Below are 22,819 nucleotides of genomic sequence, written 5' to 3'. Positions count from 1 at the left end.
AACCCCCATTTTAGGAATGGAAATTCTTCTCTAGTCCAGGTATTCTACTGCATTTCTCCAGCCCCAGCTGAGATCCTCAGTGTTCTGTCCCTTTTCTCGTGAAGGTGAGAAGCAGGATCTCATCCCAGGTGATAATAGTGATGGTGTTTATCATTCTTTCTACCTGTCCTTTCCATCCTGTGCCTGGTTCACACCTGGCCAGGAGCTATGTGGCTGTGGAAAAAAAAAGCTCTTATCTCCCATCCTGTATTTTTAATCCTGTTATTGCAGCTCTGGGCATTCTTATTATTCACATAAATATGTAATTCCTTCTAAATCCTGCTAAGGTCTTCAGGGTACTTCCGGAGAACTAATTATACCTAGTTTCATTTTATATGCTAAAATGTGTTTAAAAAGTCAAAGGTCCCTTTGGCATGAGTATCATGAGAAAGAGTAAGGCAGAACATTGCCTTTATCCAGGATCATTCTCTGTATGTGCTGCTATCAGTGTGCTGCTTGTTTATCTCCTCTCTGAACTTAACAGTCGCTCTCTTATCTCTTCTCAGACACCAAGGCTTCCCTTGCCTCTAATGATATTAATTGTCACTCTTCTCTGGACCTTTTCTGTTCTTACATTCAATTTTTAGTGACCTGGGCCAGGTGAGTGGGGACCCAAGCAGAACTGATTTCCATATTTCCAGGGTGAATATTCCCTTACACAAGCAGCTGAATCCGAACCCTGTTGTTCTCTGACCTCGAGCCCAACATCTGTTTTTCTGCTGATCACTTTTGTGTATTGATTGAGAGTATCTCTTCTTGGAATAGTCTTTCCTGAGAATTACAACTGATTTAGACCTGCTCACGTACGTGAGGAGTTGGAATTTGTTCTTTTCCACGTGCAATGCTTTGCTTAATGCAGAGATAACAAATGAAGTTCAACCGTGGGAGCGTTAATTGCTGTGAATTTCAAAAACATCAGCTTTATTTGTATCCTGTATAAATAATTCACCTTGCAGAACTTTATTTAATGTAACTGTTAGTGCCAGTTGTTTTAGGGCACAACTTGAGTGAGTCAAGGGCTTGTGCTGAGTTCATGCACAGAACCTCCTGCTCTTTACAATCATGTTGAGACCTCTAGATGCTGCCTGCTGTAAAGACAGTGTAAAAATACAAGTCTGGTGCTGTGATTTCTTTCCCTTCGAGCTTTCTTGACTTTCCTCAGTCCCTCATGGTGTTGTTCTTCCTGTGACTGTCCTGTTTAAAGGACACAGAAGGAATTAGGAACAAAAAGCTGGTATTAATCAGCTAAATTGTTATTTTCTCAGCTATTTTAACATGGATTCAGGAGGCAGGGAAAGCCATGACAAACTTGTCACACAAAATGTGAAGTGGCCCCTGGCACGTTCAGGCTGCATTTTATGACTGGGCTGTCCAGAACAGATCCAAGCTGAGGGAAGAGTTACCCCTCACAGCAGGATTCACCCAGGCTGTGTGTGTTGTTACCCCTGGAACAAACCCACCGACGGGAATTACAAAATTAACTTCCTGAGTGATCTGGAAAGCATTCAGGAGGAATTCAGAACCAGGCTGGGACCTTGTCACCTCTGGCCTTGCTGCTCCCATCAACAAGGAGGATCTGGGAGCACCATCCAGCACAGAGCGCGGTTGGATTCTCCCTTTCCTGCTTTCCAGAGCTGTGCAGAGCATTCCTGCTGACTCTCACTGCAGCTCCGCTCTGAACAGAGTCCAACCCTACCTCAGCCAGAGGAAATTCTCTGCCATCGAGTAACAGATGTGAGGTCTTTACACAAGTCATAAACAGAGTCATTACGAGGAGAAGTGAGGGAAGAAAATTCCGAAGTCAGACTCTTAAGTTGTTGCATCATGTATTTATGGGCTTTTGGTCAGACTGTGGAGCACTTTAAACAGCCTAAAAGAATGTTCTGTCAGAGAACCATATGGGCTTTAGCCACAGAACTCACTACCACATCCTAGATTCCTTTTTTATTCTTTTTTTTTTTTTTTTTGGTGATCCAGGATAGCACAGCTGACCTTTCTTATTTGTTTGATTTTCCTTTGGAACACATGTAAGTTTTAATTTGTTTTGAATACTTTGCTGTGTGTGAGGAGCTCTGTCAACAGCATAGAAGATGTGCCTTTTATAATGCTTTTCTCTCTGGATCAGGCTTGGCCTTTTTGGTGCTGGGTCAGGCTTGGCCTTTTTGGTGCTTTTGTTGCATTGTATCTTTTGGTCACAGTGACTTCACAAAACCTGATCTTCCCAGCTGATGATCTTTTTGTGCCTGCGAAGTTGTTGTTCCCAAGGTGGGTGACCTTGGGTGCTGCGCCGTTAAATTTCTTTTTAGTTCTTGCCCTTAGGATTCTCTATTACTTTTTATGGCACTTCAGTTCACTGAAGTAGTGACGTGGCTTCTGACTTTGGCCTCAGCAGATTCATCACTGTGTGCAGACTTTCTGCCAGGATCATTAGTTGTTTTTGTTTTTAAGATGCTCCAGAGATGATACTTGAGGATTATCCCTCATTGTTGTCTTCCAAGCCATTAGTTGAATTTTTCAGCCCCTTCTTAGTTATTTGTTTCGTTTCTACTCTATCTCATACTCATCTTTGTCTTTTCCAAAATCATGAATAATTTCCCATTTGTCACTTTATCAAATACTTTACCAAAGTCCAGAAATGGTAAGAATAATTAGTTTTTCTGGTCAACAAGTCCTCAGTTGTTTTTGGAGCTTTACTACTCACTGTTGAAGTCATGCCTCCTAAAAGGATTGTCCTCAGGAAACTCAGCTGATCTGAGCGAGGGTGACAATGACATTTAAGAGGAAACACATGGCAAAACCCATGGGTCAGGGTAGGGAGCACAACTCTTGAAATAAGGAGCTGTGGATTGATTTGATCTGGTTTCTTGGCTCTGTATCATTTAACTTGGCTGTTCATCTTCTGTAAATTCTTGTAATAATATTAAAGAGTAAGATGAAAAAAGAGTATTTCAGAATACTTTTAAAGGAGTTGATGATTTGGGTATAAAAAGCGCTCTTGAAATATGAAACATGATGGGTGTTGGTAAATGAAATAATCTTTTGAGTCTTTGGAGTTTATTATTTCCAAGATAACTGTTCACAATCCTGTAGGCAAAAAAAATACTGTAGAAAGTTGGATAATAAACTCAGCTATTTCCTCTCCCTGTTGGTGGTGAATGGTCACTGAACGATCCTTAGCAAATAAAGGAAAAGACGTTGCTGCTGCCAGGTTTGAGAAGTATTCTTTAAGGATCCCAAAGTTTCCTGATGGCTTAAAACTTCCCTTAAATCTCCTTCTTTGCTGTGTTGTCTATGAAGAACCTCCTGAAGTTGGTCTTGGCACTGTAATAGTTAAATCCACTGGCACTGCTGGCCTGGGTTCATTCATTATTTCTCATTTTTCTTTGCCTCTGTCCATCTGTTGTGTTGTATTTAGGTTGCAAGGTGCAGAATAGATTGATATTAAAAATTCAAATACCTTTTTCAGCTACCTGACTGTACAGCAGGTGATGGGATAACAGTTCTGGCCCAGATCTTGGAGGTACCAGGTGTTAGGAAAAATACATGTATTGAACCCAAAGTCAGATTCCATCTTGACTTCGGGTGTTGGATATCCTGCAGGAATTGGCCTTGTCTGTGGAATCCTGTAGGATCCTTTCATTCAGTTGAATCAATTTTTATTTTCTGAAAATGCAGCAGCAGTGAGGGCTCTGCTGAGCTGAGCCGAGTCTGGTCCGAGACTGGAAACCGAAAACAAAAACTTGGGGATTTTTGAGGGAAAATGCTGGTGGTGATGTTGGGAGCTGTCAGTTCCAAATCTCATGATTGGTATTTTTGCTCTCCTGGAGGCTTGGGACAAAGAGGGGCTCCAGTATTCCCAGCCAGAAGAACTAAAACCTTCCTGGGGCTAAAGTGAGGACAACCTGAGGGCCTTGGTGCTCACACTGACATTATTTACACACATCCAGGCCTGCACTTCCCACTAAAGCACAGTTTTGAGGCAGGGATAGGCTGTTCTAGGAGTACCCAACCAGATGAGCTGAAAACCGAGCTCTGGCTCTGTTGAGTGGAATATTTTCTTCCAGAGAGCAGAGAAAGATGTTCTGCATTGAATAATGTAAAATCCAAGTTTTGCTATTTATTTATGTTGCCGTATAAAGCCTTGGAATCCTCTGTTGTCTTGTGAGTGGTGTCCTTCATACCCTCAGTGTTGATTGGAGTTTGGCTGGTTGGAATTGTGGGTCACCACCAGCAGCACAGCCCTTCCCAGTGGGTGGGCCAGGGCTGATTCCTGCAGGGCCTCATCCCTCCTGGGAGATGTTTCACCCATGGGCTGACCCTGCCTTGGCTTTGCTTGTAAGGACCAGATAATCCAAAATAGAACTGAAATAACTCCTGCCCTGTAGCACATTAGAAAATGAAGATGAGATGTTTGTTTCGCAGTTGTTTGCAGAACGGTTTTGTTTATCGCTCGCGAAGTCCAGCGGATTTAATGCACATAAATATCCCTGCAGCGTGGAGGTCTCAATTGAAATATTTCAAGTAAATAAAAGAGAACAAGAGATCCTGTTATTCATGCTTAGATGCCTTGTTAGGAAGAGCTTTGAAGGTGCTGTTTGCTCACACCAACCGCTTGTTGAAACATTGCAGGACAATTCTCACTTTATCATGTCTTGATGTGTTGGTTACTTGCTGGCTTCCAAAAATGTCCACTTTTATTTTATAAACAATTTAGTGAACTCTGTTGACTTCAGGAGTCTGGTGGTGCCAGTAGGTTTAAGGATAAGTTTAAAGACATTCAAGACTCCAGCTGTCAGTGTCTTCAAGGTGCCTTAAGCAGAAAGTACCTGTGTGTTTCACATTGCTGCAAACTCCAGATCTTGCCATTCAGAAGAGGCCTGTTGTGTAATTTCAAAAATGCTCTTATCACCAAATCCAATTACGAGGAAGAGTAAATCGCCACCTCAGATGTCTTAACTATTCTTTTTTTAATTGTTAATTATCTCAACAGTAGGGTGCTAAAGATTAGGAGGCACAGATTATCTTTTGCAAGTACGAGGCTTTCAGAGCTATTATCAATTAATTCTGTTTCTAAACGAATTTTAGGATAATATTAATAGCTTGATAGGATTGTGGTCCTGGAGACCGCTGTCAAAATCCTGAGAAAGTGATGTTTAAAGAACGAAAACCTCGTTGTTCTGTTAGCTTTGAAGGTCATCCAGCTTTACCCACTCCAGTGCAAGGTGTATTTTTGGCATTTTAATCTACGTGGCAGAGGAGATTCCTGCTAAGAAACATCAGTAAAATGATTCTCTCGGAGTTTAGACAGCGATTTGTAAAACCAGAATTGAGAGTCAGCTCTGTTGTGTGAGGGTTTTTAATGTGTACTGACATGGCTCTGGAATTTATGTACACAAACACATCCTGAGGTGTGAAATAATTTCAGTTTCTCTGTGTCTGGTGCTCCGAGTGATCTAGTGCTGGTGAGATCTCTCCAGATTTGCACTTGCAATGAAAAGAAATCCAAGAATGAAACATTTCTTAGAGCCTTAAGAACTGTGCTGTCCCTGGACAGAATGTGGCAATACCCTGGGCCTGAAAGCTTGAGTTGGGAATGAGAGAGATTTTCTTTTAAAAAAAATTTTTGCAGGATTTTTGCAGATATTTTTTCCAGAGGCGATTTAAAGTTACGGTAGATTCTGCATTGGCTAAACCCCCAATTTTTTATGTTGGGCCTGGATATTTCAGCAGGTCAGACAGAAGATCTGGGCTTAATTCCAGAATTGCTGAGACCTCTTGTCAGTGCTGTAGAGAGGTCAAGCTGCAGTCCTGCAGTGATTTCTTCAATCCATGGACCTGTGGAATCCATTGGCTAAATGATGGTGGTGTGGGGAAAACATCAGGAGCTGTTGCTATCTGTTTATCAGTGGTTTTTCCAGGTTAGGGATTTTTTTCTTAGATTTGTTTTGCTGCTTAGAAGATCTGGTTGAGCTGATGCTCAGTTGAAGTTCATCTCCTGGCATCCAGAGACCTGCGCTTCCCATCCTTGCCTGGTTATGTTTTGCAGTCCTGGGGGAAGGAGCTCTCAGCTCCATCAGAGTTTATCTGCGGAGAGGATATCTTTGAGCTTTAATTTTGCTGTCAGAAAAAAAAATGACTTTATATTGTGGGTTTAGTTGACACCCATGTCGTTACTAGAGAATCTGTAGAAATATCAGTAGATAAAACTGGTGGTGTCATCTGCTGACCTCGCTGAGAATGGCATTCGTGATCTTCTTGGCCAGTATTTACTGGGAAATAAACCAGTCATTACACTTTCTGATGAGATTATGCTCTGAATGTCACTTCTCTGACAGTCTGTCTCATGCCACGCCGAGATAAGATCTCAGGCACAGATGACAGACTAACTTCAGAAATATTTCCATTGATGTGACAACCTGAGTAATAGTTCTGCTAAAAGCCACAAAGACTGGGACAGTGACCTCTGGCTGCTGGGTGATACTGGGGTGATAAATGTACTAATGAGAGATAAATAGGTAACTACATTTGAGTGTTTTCTGTACCTTGTCAGTGGAAAGCAGAGGAGCTCTTGGGAGGGACACCAGATAGGGAGCTGAAATTACAGGCATCTTATCAGAGCCAAATGAGCAGCTTTCACCTCGTGTATTTTGAGACACCAGAGGGTTTGGCGGGAGCTCTCCATCGCTGGGGACAGCACAAGCCGCTGTTCATCCACAGGGATGGGAGCTGGGCAGTTCTCCTTTTCCATCCATCCCTGGGCTGGTGGCCGAGCCCGTGGCTCTGGCTTTGCTTTCAGCATCCCTTGGAGAGGATCTTTGGGAGCTGCTGTAGAAGGAGCTGAGCCCAGCTGCCTTTTCAGCCATGTCCTCCCGCCTCCCTTGGCTGCACAACCGCTGCTCTTGGCACCTGTGGGGAGCTGGACCAGGGAGGCAGCCGGGCACAAAACATTCCTGCAAAAAGGGAGTGAAGGAGAGGATGGGATCATTCCCTTTGGTCTGTGATTAAATTGTGTTAAGCTGGACTGCAGCCTGAGTTTCGGGGAAGATGAATTTCCTATTCCTGGAAGTGTCCAAGGCCAGGCTGGGCAGGGGCTGGAGCAACCTGGGATAGTGGAAGGTGTCGCTGCCCATGGCAGGGGGTGGAATAAGATGGCCCTCAAGGTCCTTGCACCCCAAACCATTGTGTGACTCTTTGGTCTCCAGCAGAGGAATTAGAGCCCAAACAAGAGCACCAGGATGCTTCACTCGCAGGTGAAGCTCCCACAGGGATGGAGGTGGGAACCTGGGGATGCAAACATGAAGAGAAGTGAGGGAGTGAGCTTGCAGCACGTCTGCTGTTCTTCGGTAAATACCCATCTGTGTATTCTTGTCTCTTATCAATTGCAAGGTCAATTATCCCTCCTCTAGTGAGGAGTGTGTTCCCTGTGTCCCCACTCCTGAGTGACCTCACCTGAGAGTGATTCTGCTGCAGCTGCACCATGAATTGTTACCCTGCAGCACATTTGAGCCTCTCCACTTTGAACCCCTGACACATTTGGAACTTTTAACCGTTAGGTCATGCTGTAAACTAAGAATTTCCCCAACTTGGGGGATTTTTGATCAGTTGTGGAGGGCTTTATCTCGTTGCTTATCCAGCCCTCTGGAAAAGCACGAACCCTGCCTGTCCTTCCGCCGCTCCGCGGTTGTCGTTTCAGACACTTCCCTGGCAGCTGCAAAGCTGATAGGAAGCAACAAAACTTCCACTGTGGATTATCAGGAACACTACTGAGGCATTGCTTAATGCATCTGATATCTCAGCCTCGAGAACAGAAGTTAAAAAAAAGAAAGATTGGCAGCTATTGCAGGAATTCAGAGAGGGGCACCTTGGTAAAGAGTCGGGGGGAGGCTTCTCCTTCCTTTACAGAGCCCTAGGCTGAGATGGATTCCCTCTCCATCATTGTCCTAAGCACATTATCCCTGAAAGAAAGAGGGTTTCTCTGAATCTGCAATTTTTCTAGCCTTCAGTGTTATTGAAATGAAACGGCTTCAAGGATATCTACATTCTTTACCATCATATGGATTCTCATCTCATGTAAATTATTTGGCCACTTTTCATTTTAATCCTCCACTGTCATTTTCTACAAAAGAGATCATTTGGTTTCTTCATGGAAGGTATTCAGCTGACAGCTGCCCTTTGTCTAGAAAGCAGTGTGCCTTTGCAGGAGTTACTTGTGCCTGCTCCTTTGCTTTTTTTCTTTCCTTTTAAGTTCATATTGCTTCATATTTTTCATCTGTAGCTTTCAGGAACTTTTCAGACTGTGAACAGGCTGAGGTTTGTGGCTGTGAAGGGAATTTCAGACATTCTGCATTCTTTCCCTGTGTACCTGGCTGATAAGAAACAGAACTAGAGGCAGAATAATTAATTTACTGCAAGAAGAACTGTAGTCCAAAAAACCCACAGTGTTTTCACAACTTTTGCATGAGCAAACAAAATAGTCAGTGATGAAGTCTTGATTTTTTTCCCCATGGCTTCCCTATCTAGAATACTCAGTCATTCTCACCTACTTTCCAGAAGTCACAGATTCACATAATCCTAAAATCATTAGGGGTGAAAAAGACCTTTAGGATCATCGAGTTCAACCATCAGCCAGCATCGTGTTCACCACTAAACCATGTCCCCAAGTGCCACATGGTGGGAGGTTTTAAATGTTGTGCTTTGTGTCAGAGTATGTCACCCAAAGACCTTGACAGGATGGGAATGAAATGTGATGTGTTCATAGAGTGTACAGGGAATCGGGAAGCTGAGGAGGAAAATCAGCAATTAGGGTTGGATATTTTGGGTTATCTGGATCTGTGAGACCTTTTCCTTTCAGGGTATGAGTTCTTGATAAAGCAGCTTGCACTCCTTCAAACCCTAAAAGCACAATGTGGCCATGGAGAGGAACAGTATGGCCTCAGTAATGGCCTTAAGCTGAAGGGAGGTAGATTTAGGTTGGATTTTGGGGAGAAATTCTTCCGTGTGAAGGTGGGGAGGCCCTGGCACAGGGTGCCCAGAGAAGCTGTGGCTGCCCCTGGATCCCTGGCAGTGTCCAAGGCCAGGCTGGAGCAACCTGGGCTAGTGGAAGGTGTCCCTGGCTATGGCAGGGGGTGGAATGGGATGATTTTTAGGGTCCCTTCCAACCCAAACCATCCTGGGATTCAGTTATGAGGAGAAGATTCGGTTTTGCAGAGCACAGGTTGAGGGTTGGCCGAGTTTATAGGATGGTTGAATGTGTGGGGGAAGGAGAAGTCACATCATTAATGAGGATGAGGAGTAATCCAGCAGGGGAAAGGAGAGGCAGGTTCTAAAATTACTGTCACCTGCAGAAACAGAGTTTTAACTGCTCCAATAGTTCCCCTTCCAGCTGGTATGCACTTGGCTTTGTGATCCCCACTAAAGTGTCACTGTGACCAAGACAGCTGCCTGACAGCTCACTGAGATTTTTGATGCTTTTTCATAAATCAGAGATTTAGGATGAGAAGAATTTCAGATTTTCAAGTGAAAATCGCTTTTCTTGTAGAAATTTTTAGGCATTTTACATGAAAAGATCAGAAATTTGTGTTTGAATTTAAAGAAAATGTTTCAGAATTATGAAAAATACGTCAGGCAAATGAATTGTTTGTAACTTAGTGGTGAAATGTTTAGAGATAAGAATTGCTGGTTTGGCACTTTCTGAGTCACAAAAATGACTGGAATACACAAAACTTCCTCATTTGCTAGAAGCGGTGTCTCGTTCATGGCCAGTTCTGGAAGTTTGCTCCATCACAGGGAGATTTCCTGAGAATTGTAAGCATGAGCTGAAGTTTCGCTGTTGGTAGAAAATATTTTTGCTGTTTGTTTGTGCCAGCAAAAGCCTGGCTGTGGCTTGCTAAAGGGACAGTGTTGAGTTAGGTGACAAGAGAAGGGTCACTCGTGGCTCTTGTGTTGTCTTTGTTGCATTAATTGGTGTCTCAGTTTCTTGCGTCAACAAGAATGAGCAGTTGAAGGACACCCTGACTGACAATTTTATCTGTTTTGTAATTTCTTCCATAAATGTTCATTTTTGTACACGTGCTGATGGCCTGGATTGCTGGTTAGGACTTCAGGGCAGGCAGTGTGTTCATGTAAATAACAGAGCAGCAGTTTTCAGCTGTGGTCTCTTGATGTTCCTTTATCTCAGGGTGCTTAAAAGAGGAAATGATTCTTGGCTCTGGGCATAGGGCAGCGCTCTGTAGGTGGGAGAGCTCAGATATTGTCATGGGGCTGTTGAACTGCAATCCTGAGCTTCTGCTTCCATCACTAACTACTGGAAAAAGCGTTTTCTGATCTGTTTTCCAAGCTCTCCATTGCCCAAAATGCACCTTAGTACAGAACATGACCCCTTTGAATAGAAATTTGCAAGTTGAGATAGACACACGCATCACTTCAAAGGCTGGAATCATAGAAAGGGGATAGAGATGGAAGAGGGGAGAATATACTTAAAAATACCATGTCCAGAGGGCGTGATGTTCATTCTAAATTCTCATCAGGCTGAGTGGAGACACCAGTCCTGTGTCAGGGAACTCCTCCTTTCATTACACCATCCCCTTAATTCCAGCAATTAATTCACTCTGATAGTGGAAGTGTTGGCTGACAAACTCCCAACTTTTCCAACACTTTAACTAAAGTTTAAGGCAGAGGCTGCCCTTCATTTAGAGAAGATTGAGTTGTTCCCGTGGTTCCAAGCCAGCAAGTGGCCTTGAAGTACACGAATGGTGCAACTCTCTGAGCTGATGTGTGATTTCTCTTACTCACTGAGTAGCAACTTTGAAATAGGACCCTGTTTGTGGGCATAGCCGTGACTGGGAATGACTCTGTGAACAGTGGGATGAAGTAGTGGCACCTAAAATTCAACCTGAGTGTTCAAAGTTTGGACAGAAAACAGTTTCTGTATGGAACAGAATCCAGATTTCCATAGGACGTAACTGGGGCCAATCCACTGGATGAGAAATAAAGCATGGAAAACAATAATTGCCTCAATATGCCTGAATCTCCTACTACCAAATGATCTACGGGTAAGGAAAGATGTGGTTTTCAAATCCAGAGCAGCTGTCCAACAGCTGGACCTGCTGCTGATCAAAGTTGATAAAAGAAATCCTAGGATTATATATGATGGATAATCTACAGAAAAAACAGTGGTAGTCCCTGCTTGTGGTGTGATTATCAGAGTCCATTGAAGTAAACAGGACTTTTTGTTGGTTTTAATGCAGATCTGATAAGCTCTGTGGAATGTAAATCAGTTCATTAAAATTTGCAAAGCGGTTCCATGAAGTAAAAGAGGAGACAGTTTTAACTTTTATAGGATGTTTACTGCATGTAAAGTACAATAAAATCACAATTATTCCAGAAAAAAATACTGTTAGAAATGTGCTGTACTCAATGTGTCGTTCTGAGGAAGATTGAAAAATTCTAAATTGTGGTTTTAAAAAAATAATCTGACTCTAGAAATCATTCTGTGTAATTTCCTAACATTTCCACACCGTATCTCTCTCTGCAGTATTCGTGGGGTTTTGCACAATGTAGATATTAAAAGTATGTGTGGATATGTATATATTAACAAATATTTATGAACAGGGATCAAAATAAGTGTTAAACAGCTCCTTCTACCTCAGCTAGGGGTATGTCAGGGGAAAAACAATCAATAAATGATAATAAACAAAGTCAAAGGCCTGTGGTGTCTCAGACATGATGCTTCACTTGACAGTCTTCACTCTGATATCCATGGAATTACCTACTTTTTTTGGGTGTCCTAGTACAATATTTTGAATGCTGAGGTAATATTCATTTATCTGAGGAATTTGGGAAGTTCCCTTCATTCAATGTGGACCTAAGTGCAGGCTGATGTTACTTTATCCATAAAATTCACTTTGTCCGTGGTACCTCTGGAAGAGTGATGCATAAATCAGCAGCTGACACCTTTTAGTGGAGCTGCTTTGGAGCCTTCATGCTCTGATTTCTTAGAAACTTTGTTTTTTCCCCCTTTTGCAGTTACTTCAATGAGAATCAATATCCTGACGAGGCAAAGAGAGAAGAAATTGCCAACGCCTGTAATGCAGTTATACAAAAACCAGGTGAGGAGCTGCTGGGGAGTCCTTCCCAAAAACAAAGATTTCGGCATCTTGGGTTTTCAGACTGATGTTTGCCAAATCACAGAACCATTTGGGTTGGAAAAGACCTCCAAGGTCATCAGCCTTTGACTGATAAAGCAGATTCGTGGAGGAGGAAGGAGCTCAGCTCTTGTGTTTTTCAACAGCTTCCAGACAGGAATCTCATATTAGAACCTGAGTGTTAATGGAGGACCTTGTCTTTGAGTCAACAAGTTGCATTTTCCCTGTTTCTGGAGGAGTTATACTTGGGAGAAGGGCATGAATATTCAGTGTTAGTGGATGCACCTGCCTTTGCTTAGTTTTGCTAACCAAACATTTACATAGACTTCAGAATTTGTGTTTTGGATATATTTAGATTTTGTAAAACCAGAATAAAAATTAATGAGAAGGCAGCTAAGGCGTGAGTCATGCACATGGAATCACAAAATTATTTAGGATGGAAAAGCCTCTGGGATCATCGAGTCCAGTCACTCCTCCAGTGCTGCCAAGGCCACCACTGACCCATGTGCCCAGGTGCCACATCCACAGGGATTTTAAATCTCTCCAGGGATGGGGACTCCAGCAATGCCCTGGGCAGCTGTGCCAGGGCTGGACAGCCCTTTCCATGAAGAAATTGTTCCCAGTATCCAACCTAAACTTCCTCTGGTGCAACTTGAGGCTGTTTCTTCTCATCCTGTCCTGTGTTCCAAGGGAGAAAAGATGGATCCTCACCTTATTATCCTTTCAGGGAGCTTTGGAGAGCTGGGACTGTCACAGGATAACACAGGATCAGACCAGTTTAGAATGGAAGTGACCTCTGGAGATCATCTGGTGAGGCAAGACCAGCTTAGATAAGATTGTTCAGTTCTCAGTATCTCCAAAACTGGAGGTTGTCCCACCTCCAGGCCCCCGTTGCACGATGTTGAGCACTCTCATGGCAAAGTACTTTTTCCCTAATACCTGCTGAAAATTTCCCTGGAAAATCTGTCAGGTAGGGGACCAGAGAGGTGAGGATTTGATTCCAGGCTGTGCCACTGGTTTGTGGAGCAACTTGGAACAAAGTGCTGTAAGGCCGTGTCAGGGAGCAGTAAAATATTGCCAGTGGTGCTGATGCAAAGCATTAGGCAGCAGCCAAGCTATCAATTTCCAGAGTTTGCTTTCTTTCACTTGTCTCATCTCTCCTAACTTACTTAAGTGTGCAGATTGCTGCAATTACATGGGTGTTTCGTATGCTGAATAAATAAACTTTGAGAAGGAGTCAGAAGCGGGGGGGGCTCATCCCTGTGTAGCCTGCAGAGGTCTGAGGGTGCAGATATGGGGAATTTTTTATATAGGGCCAAGGGTAACTGGAGAGGTTTCCAGGATGTCCTTGAAAAACTGAATCTCTCCAGTCTTCCCTCTTTTTACTGATGACCAGAAAAAGGCATCATTTTCTACAGCTGCCTTCTGGTTTTTGGGATTTTTTTTGCTGGTTTAAGTGTAAAAATCCAGTGACCTGGTTTCTAGCATCCACCCTTGTACTCTCAAAAGATCCCGAGTGTAGAGAAGGAGCCCAAAGAATGGGGTTTGTTGCAGGGCTGTGGCTGGAATTTCAGTTTTTGGAATCTCAAGTGAATGCTCAAACTGGAAAAGCACAGCCCTTCATTCTCCCATGGCTCTGGATTGAGTTGGTTGAAGCTGCAAAGAAATTCCTGTATTTCAGGTTTTTAAATCACAGAAGAAAGGAGATATTTGGTAGTTAGTGCCACAGCACCTGGACACAGGACCCACACGAGATTCACTTCTTTCTCAGTTACAATGACTTGCCAGTGCTCTCTGTGTTTCAGGGGTTTATCCCATAGAATCCCAGAGTTGTTTGGGTGAGCAGGGACCTCACAGCTCATCTAGTTCCAATCCCAGGACAGGGACACCTTCCACTATCCCAGGTTGCTCCAAGCCCCATCCAACCTGGCCTTGGACACTTCCAAGGATGTGGCAGCCACAGCTTCTCTGGAACTCAGTGGGTAACAACACTGTGCTGTTATTTTTCCCTCTGTTGCTTTCGTAGGAAAAAAGTTATCGGATTTGGAGCGAGTTACCTCCCTCAAAGTGTACAACTGGTTTGCCAACAGGAGGAAGGAGATCAAGAGAAGAGCCAATATCGGTAATGTATCTCAGAGCCTGCCTGCAAGGCTTGGGACTTGCTCAGGGGAGGTCACAACTACGTAAGAATAAATTAGTGAAAACACCAGAGGTGCTGACAGCCTCAGGAGAATTGTGGAGGAATTATGAAAATGAGTCTCTTGCTGTTCCAGATTTTTGGTAAAATACGTGTAATGTGTAGAATTCTGTCATCAGTGCAGCAAAAGTGATGCAGTTACAAAGTTTTACTGGAAGATCAGCTTTAAAAAGCAAAATGAGAATTTTGTTGGTGGAAGGAGAGTTGCATTTCCTTCCTTTGAGTATCCAAACTCAAATCTGAAATGAAACCTGAAAAATGTAAATAAGGGAGATAGAGATGTTGGCAGGCTCACAAACTTAGCGTGGTGTTTATCCTGGTTATACCTCTGGCCCTGACAGCTTTCCAAGGATTTGCCCAGGGATAAGTGGCTGGAAAAAAGCTGTATTTTTTGCTGATGATCAGGATAAAACAGAAATCACTTCAGTGTTAACCCTGTGGGTTCTTAGCTGAAGGAAATCCAAAGTGACTCTGAACTTGTAGGAAGGAGACCCTCTAATATGGATAAGACATTCTAAGGAGAATAAATCACCTCGGTGGCCAGGATTCAACAAACTCCTGCCATTCATTAAAAATTTGTTGCCCTTACTTAGATATTATGCAGAATTACTTTTGCAGCACATAGGTGAGCAGACATCCATACCTGCTCATTTCCAGTATTTTTAATTATTTCAAATGTTCCACTATTTTGCCTTATTTCTGAATGAGAAAAACCCCTCTTTTTACATCAATAACACTTTACTGAAGTTCAACTACATTTATTTTTCTGCAAGTGAAAATTGCTTCTCAAAGGGATTGAGGCAATAAAGCAAACTCAGTCCAAGGTGGGTGGAGTTTAGTGTTTGGGGAAGAGGTTTGGAAAGAGATTAAAAAGAACCAAAGGGAGCTTTAGATATATGGATCCTACTGGAAGATGGATTTGTGTGTTTTCAAATCCCTGAAGTGCTTTCAGAAATTTCTCCCATCTATTTTCAGACACTCCCCACCCTCTCAAGTCCTGCCTGTCCAAACTACAGGGGAAGATTTACAGGGAATGCCTTTGCCACTCCAGTACCTTAGAAATTACACTGATTTCTATTAGGACTGGCTGGAAAACAGGGATTTTTACTCACAAGCCTGGTAGTTGGCAGGGAAGGGTTTCAGGCAAACCAGTGATTGTACCTGTGCTGCCTTCCCTGAAAATGGAGAGTGAAGAGGAAGAGCTAACAACTAACTCTCTTCCTTGTTATTCTAACTTCCTGAAAAGGGAGAAAAAACCTAGTTACTTTAACTACTCCAATGCATCAGATAAATGAGGGATCCATTTGCTTTTTTCGAAGAAGCAGCAATCCTGGAGAGCCATGGAATAGATGTACAGAGTCCGGGAGGTCATTCCAACAGCGACGACGTGGATGGCAACGACTACTCGGAGCAGGTGAGCACTGGAGCCTCATAGGCCAAAAAGGGAGAACTCAAACACATTGAAAAAGGCCCTTTTGCCTCTTGAAAATCCTGTTTTGTTTGGCTTTTGTGTCATTGTGATGGGGAAAGGGTGAGCGTCCAGTACTGACCCACACGGATTTGTTGCCTCACAACAGGACACTTGGCAAGTACGCAACGGGGAGGAGGAGGGACGATGTTCCGAGGGAGGCAGAGAAGCAGAGAAGGTAGAAGAAGACAGGAGGATCTGCTCCAAACAAGCAAGTTACACCCTTCACACCACACACAATGTCTGAGACATGGCCAGAGAGCCTCACCTCAGCCAGGGCCCCACCACACCCTCGCTTTCCTTCCCTGGCAGTCTGAGTTACCCTCCCTCAGGAGGGGATGGACAGGTCTTTCACAGTCCTGTGTGTCAGGCACCAGCAATTATCCCTGAAAAGCTGGGCACCTCTTGCACCTGTGAGTTCTTTCTGCAAGAAAGGCCCCGTTCTAGCCAGGGCCACACCTGCTGTGAGCTGCTGACCCAGCCCCAGACACGAGCAGGAGGGAGCCCTGCCCAGGACACTTCAGAATTCCTTGTGCCAGCCTTTCCCAGCAAGATTCTGAGCACTGAGCACCCTCCTGGAAGGTCCTAAGCTCCCTCTGTCAGTTCTGTGGGAGAACCTTTCAGGAGCTTCTCAGGATCATCCCTCAGACACTGACAGACAAAGGGTGAAGGGTGGGGGGAAAGGGCTTGAGTAACTAAACTCTGACCTTTATTTGGCCTATTCCATATTGTTCTGCAACAATGTGCCACTATTTGGATTGTTTACCTATTATCTGTCCTTTTTTTTTGTTGTTGTTGTTTTTGCATTTTAATTCTTGCCTGTTCTCTCTTTTTCTTGGTTATTTTTAACCCTTGACAGCAACTTCTTTTTTAAATTCTCTAGCAAAAGAATACCCCTTCCCGCACTCTGAGCCCTCACCTACCCTAAAGTTGGTGACCCTTCCTTCACACACCTTCCTGACAGGTATTGCATCCCCTTCCCAATTTTCCCAGTGTTGGCCAAACCCCCCAGGGCTATATGTGTGCTTGGCACCAGTGACTCGACCAGTTCACTCACCTGGTTTTGAGAGGAGATGTTTCTGTGCTACCCCAGCAGCTGGGCTGCATCACTTTTCCCTGCCTCTTCTGGGAGAAGAAGGGAGTTCTCCCTCTCCAAAGGCTGCTGGTGGAGCGGAATAGCAGCTGAGTGTCCTGGAATGAGTCCCTGGCACACTTGGCTCTGGCCCAGTACAGCAGATCCCTGGCAGAGGCATCCCCAGCTGCTCTGCTCCTGATGGGGATTGGGACCCTTTTTATAGGTCAGCACCAGCAGATTTGGTGGGACCAACTTTTGTGGCTCTCAGTGATGAGAAGCTGCTCTGTGGTTGCCATAAAATATTTAGAAACCACTGCCAAGCCCAGAAAATTCCCTGTCAGACAGATATAGGACCGGAATACTGAGGCGGAGCGTGATGTAGACTCCCAAACGATGTTTTTCTTCTGTGCATTAACCAGCATAGTTTGAAAAGAGAAATAAATTGGTTATTAAAATTTAAAGATCTTTGTTTAGAGGCCTTAGAAATGACATTTCTTAGTAATCTGGCTGGGCTCCTCCACGAGGTATAATTAGTCATTAGCAGCAAAGCAGATTAAATGGCAAGTTCTCCTGATGACCATTTAACATCCCTTAGCTGTTAAACCCAGAAATTCTGTTTTCCACAGCAACACTTAAACTTCAATAAACTTCAAAACACAGAGTTAATGTAAATGCTGACAAAGTGCCTAAACCCCCAGATTTTAGGGCTCTGTATTTGCACCATGGTAGAGATTTCTGAGAGGCCCTAGAAGTGTTTTGACATCAAAGTATTTACCAGACCCTTGTTATAAATGAATGAATCCTTTTAAATAAGCTCAGGATTGTACCAAAACCTGGCTTTTTTTTTGTCCTCCTCAACATTTGCCACCCATCATCTTAATTTTAAAATGCTCTATGCACATTTTCAATTTTAAATCGCACAAGTTCCTCACTTAAAGGCTGTTGGGAGACTGATAAATGTTTATAATTTCCTTTCTGTAAATAAAAATAATTTTAAAATCCTGCAAGATGACAGGGGGATAACTATTAGTGCCCTGTTTTAAAGAGGGGAAAACACCATGATTTTTCCCAAAGTTCCGTATTTGGTTTATGGTGGTTCCAGTCCCCTTCAGTCACTGATTTTCTAGCATTCCCAGAGTTTTCCAGCATCTTTTTCCCAATACCTTTGTGAATTCAAGGTCTTCACAGGATACTGGCTTGGACCAAGGGTTAGGCTCAGTTTGTGTCCTGGTTCTGGTCGATAGTAGCAGTTACAGGAGAAGTACTTCTGTAATATACATAGAATTATTTCTTTCTAGTAGCTTCCAGCATCTGGAATTCAGTAGTTTTGAGAGGCTTCCTGAGTTTCCATAATTTCTAGCAGACTGATTTTCCCCGAATTTGTCAAACCCCTGCCTTATAAAGCCGTTTTTGCTTTTGTCTGATGTAAAAATCAGTGAATCCTGAATTGAACTGTGCTAAGTGAAGCAGTGCTTCCTGCTGCTGCCATGGAACACGTTATCATTCCAGCGAGTGCCTTTGCTTGTTAGATCATAAAAAACCATGGACAGTTGTCCTCTTATTTTGCAATTATTTGTAATAAACATTTATCATATCAACCATCAGCCATTTTTCTTTCCCAAACTGGGGGACCTGACTCTGTTTAGCTTCTCCTTGTGAGGAAACCTCTTCCTTTGGGATGTTGTTTTCTCTGCCTTTTCAACTTCTGTTGCGGCATCAAATAGAATCAGAGAACCACAGAATGCTTTGGGTTGGAAGGCACCTTAAAGTTCATCTCTTTCCACCCCCTGCCCTGGGCAGGGATGCCCATGGGATGACCTAAATAGGGTGACCAGAACTGTATTTTCCAACTAGAAGCATGGACCTGTGCCGTGCCCAGTAATTCCTGTCTTAATTTGCTTTCCTGACTTCCCTTGTGTATCACTTCTATCTTTATAATTCAATATTTTCCTAAAGAGCTGAGTCCCCCACTCCTTGCCTTGCTTACCTTTGTCTGCACAGTGAGGGAAGTCATTCCTAAACCCACTTTGTGAGCCCACTCCGACCCCCCACGATCACTTGGCGCATTTGTTTTCTCCGCTGTGGTTTTGGACTTGTGGAATAACCCTGCTTCTCTCTGCTCCTTCCCACATGGTTCCCAGGATGACAGCACTAGCCATAGTGACCACCAAGACCCCATTTCCTTAGCCGTGGAGATGGCAGCAGTCAACCACACCATCCTGGCGCTGGCCCGGCAAGGAGCCAACGAGATCAAGACAGAGGCTCTCGACGACGACTGATGCCAAGAAAGGGGAGGGTCAAAGCAAGAAGTAACTTAGTTTTAGACGTAGCACCTTAGCAGACTTTCCTCGGTCCTTAATATGTGTTCTTACAGTATAACTTTGCAGTTTCTTGTACGTCAGTTAGCTGTTAGGGTCTTGTTCTGTGAAGATGGCATGGTGCCCTCAGCCTTTGCATATACTCTCTCAGTATTAATTCCCAATAAATAATCAATCAACCAACCAACCTCCCTCTCCCGGCCCCCAGTGGCTAGAAAGATAAAAACAAAAACACAAAAAAATCTTGCTGCTCTGTCTTAGCATTCAAAGTGCTTCCAGGTATTTTAGACAGCCCTCAATTACAAGTCTTAGGCTACACTTAAAATCTTGGATAACCTTAGAGATCGTGTTGAAACCGATAGTCCGTACGCTTTCCCTTCCCTGAGACTGAAAGGATGCAAGCTGAGGTAGTGGCACAGGGTCGATGGACACCAGATCGGGAGTATCAACAGAGAGTAAAAAGAACACTTAGAAACCCCACTCCAGCATGGGAATAAATGATTTCCAGCTGCAATAAGCCGTGCCTCACTGGTCATACAGTGACTCCGTTTACTTTCGGGTGCTGTGCTGAGAATGTTCATTGGAAACACATTCCCACATTTCGGTTGATGCTCACATATTCAACACAGACATCCTCTACTCTCACAAGCTGCGTGGCTTAGTGGAGAAGTGCTGCCTTCTGCCTCTGGGACCATGGTTGAAGCCCAGCCTGGGATCAAATGAAAAATGAGCTGAATGTCTAATGGACAACAGTCCACTTCTCAGAACCGCTGCTCGTTCTTGGCATGGCTGGCAGTGCCTGCTCAGAAGAGGTCTAGACTCTTACCCATCTGTCATTAACAATTTCACCTTTAATTCCTCCCCTCTCACCTTTTCTGTCCCCACCCTGCTCCCCTCTCCACTTTGCCACTTTCGAAAGCAATGTTTTCCAGGAAGGTTCTTAAGGTCCTAAAATGGGTGAGTGGATTTTTACACGTCTGTGTAAGTAATGCCTACGTCCTGACTAGCCGGAAAGGTTACTGGAGAATTCGACATCTGACCTTTGCTAGATAACCATCAGAGCATAAATATTCTCCTAAATATGAACTTTTTTTGTTTGTTTAAAGGCAGGAGGATCTCTTACCTGAGAAATGGGGTGTGAATGTTTTGTGTTCTCTTTACTCTGTCTTTGTTAAGGTGTGAGAAAGCTCTACTGCTACGAGCAATTTAATTAATAATTGGAAGCCATACTGATAATGGATGTGGTAATATTTGTAAAGCAAACCTACTCTAAGTAGCAGGAACTAATGGAATTGTTTTCCTTGATCATATGTAGCACTTTTGTTACTTTTTTCTTAAAGATATTTATATTTGATAAGTCTTTTTTTTATCATTTGAGTATTCCAAATACCAAACAGCAAACTTGCATTACAGAGTCACCCTGCGATCACCTTGTCATCTAGTATCTAAATGATGAACTGTGTGTGCATCTAAGAAAATTACATCTGCTAGCATTGTGTGGAAATGATCTCCTGGCATCCTGATAAAATGATATGTTGCTGCCGGTAAGAGGAAACATTTTGATGGAAACAGCACGGGAAGTGTTAGAGACGGGCAGGGCTGTGTTACATTAGCAGAGAACAAATTAAAAACCTATGGAAATTTTTGTATAGAGGTACATATATAAAAGTTTGCATAGCGATTCCTCCACATTCTGCTTTATCTTCCCAGTTTGTGTGGGAATAGCAAAGAGAGGAAAACAGCTCGATCTGAAGGTTTGGTTTCCCTTCGCTCCCCTCCACTTTTGAGGTGGAGCGAAGGGAAGTTGCTGTACCTTGTTCTCATCCCTTCCTCCCTCTGAACTCTCAGAGAGCATCATGACCCCTCCAGTGTGGCTCCTCAGCAGGTTTTGAGCCAGGCTGAGCCCTCCAGATCAGCTTCCCCTCTGTCCATCTGGACCAAGCTGCTCCCCCAAGTGCCGAGGAGATCCTGTGCTCTCAGAGGGCACCGTGGTGCCACCTCTTTGTCCCTTTGAAGATCTATAGGTAGGGCTTGGCCTCAGCTTCCACTTATGGATTTAATTGGAAAATTTATGTGCTTTCCTTAGATAGAGATCACTGGAGCAGAATGAAGCTGTCTTTTTTTTTCTGTTTTTATTGCATTTCTTGAGTAGGCAAATTCGTGAGTAGAGTCAAGGCAGACTCAGGAAAGGCAGGACTTGGATCAGTGACCATTGCACCACTGCAGTTATTTTCTTACTGCCTGTATGAATGTTTTGGTACTAAGGAGTGAAAGGATGGGGAGAGCTTTTATTTCTATTTTTGCACAGCAGAATGATCAAGCAAACTCGAGCCTTAGTGGAATTTTACCTGCTTATTCATTCCACAGTCATACACTGAGCTGACAAGCAACATCCACGATTTATAGTAAGGAGATTTTAATAATCGATGACCTCTTTACGTTGGGCTTGCCACCACCATTTGTTCTGGCTGTTTCATTTTAAAAAGAACAGACTCAAACTGTTGGACAGCTGCAATTTTAAAAGAAATATTGCTTACTATGGTATCTGTAAAAAAAAAAAAAAAAGGCATTGTTTGAGGCTTTGCCTTTTTAAAGCAATAGGGAAGAATAAAAGTAGTACTAGAACATCTGTATCCTGATTATAGGTTCATGTGATGCAGGATCAAAGTAACACCACTGCAATTGTGTGTCTGTACCATCTAATGTAGAATAATCTGGTCTTAATTCTGTTACTCACTGTCAGGAAGCTGCTGACATCCCACACCAGTATCTTCTCTGAAGGTTAAACAGGTAAAAAACCCCTTGTGAGCGACTGGAGATGGGCAGATCCTCCTGGGATGTAGCTTCCTGGTAAATACCAGTTTTCTGCCTTCCCACATCATCATTTTACCAGGGAAAATATCAAATATCTGGGGTATCAACCCCTTGGTTCCGTGGGGTCTGTGTTTGGGGTGTGTCTGTTCTGGCTTCTCTTTGGCCATGCAGAGGCACGAGGAATGAATGGGACCTCAGAGGAACAAGTGGGACCTCAGCTGTCCCCAGGATGCTCCTGGCAGGCTGTTCCCTTCATCTGGAAGTTCAGAGTGAGCCATTTGAAGTTGGTCAATCCCTTTTTGGTTTGAGGTGAATTATCTGTAATGGGACAGATGCTGGTGTGATGGTACCGAGACAAGCGAGTGTGATCTGGAGTAAGTGAAAGAATTGGTGGAGGGTGTGTTCTGGAATTCAGCCTTTCTTCTGGGGGGTTTTCCACCATGTGGGAGTCATCTTTGTCTTTCTGTCTGTGGGTTTCCTTGGAAATGAAGCCTCATTTTTGTAGCACTGCAATGGAGTGGCAGTTTGTTGTAGGCAGTCTGGAGTCACTGCAGTTTGTTCTCTCTGGGTTCCCTTGAAGTGGCTCTGGTAGCAGATCCGAGCTACCTTTTTGTTCTGTGAACAGAGAAGAAGTTAATTTAAGAAGCTCCTCATCTGTGATGGTCACAGATTGCTTTTACCTTCGTAGAGTGAGTTGTGGCTGATATTTTGTCCCTCATAAAGTCCTTTTACTTGAGTTGTTGTCTCTGACCGTCTTCTTAAAAC

At 43.6% G+C, this 22,819-nt stretch overlaps 1 protein-coding gene across 1 annotated transcript in view; it reads left to right on the top strand.

Moving 5' to 3' along the window:
- The window catches only part of HMBOX1 (homeobox containing 1), a 103,315-nt gene extending 83,419 nt beyond the window's left edge, over nt 1–19,896 (top strand). The window contains exons 7-11 of the mRNA XM_082276718.1: nt 12,064–12,146; nt 14,209–14,304; nt 15,699–15,793; nt 15,957–16,088; nt 19,064–19,896. Of these exons, the coding sequence (XP_082132844.1) occupies nt 12,064–12,146; nt 14,209–14,304; nt 15,699–15,793; nt 15,957–16,088; nt 19,064–19,201 (544 nt within the window). The 3' untranslated portion in view covers nt 19,202–19,896. The remainder of the gene's footprint in view (nt 1–12,063; nt 12,147–14,208; nt 14,305–15,698; nt 15,794–15,956; nt 16,089–19,063) is intronic.
- The last annotated feature ends 2,923 nt before the right edge of the window (nt 19,897–22,819 follow it).

Source organism: Coloeus monedula, assembly GCF_965178545.1.
Source record: "Coloeus monedula genome assembly, chromosome: 2".
NCBI lineage: Eukaryota > Metazoa > Chordata > Aves > Passeriformes > Corvidae > Coloeus > Coloeus monedula.
Note: the sequence above shows the minus strand (reverse complement) of the source record. Positions and strands in the feature narration are given on the sequence as shown.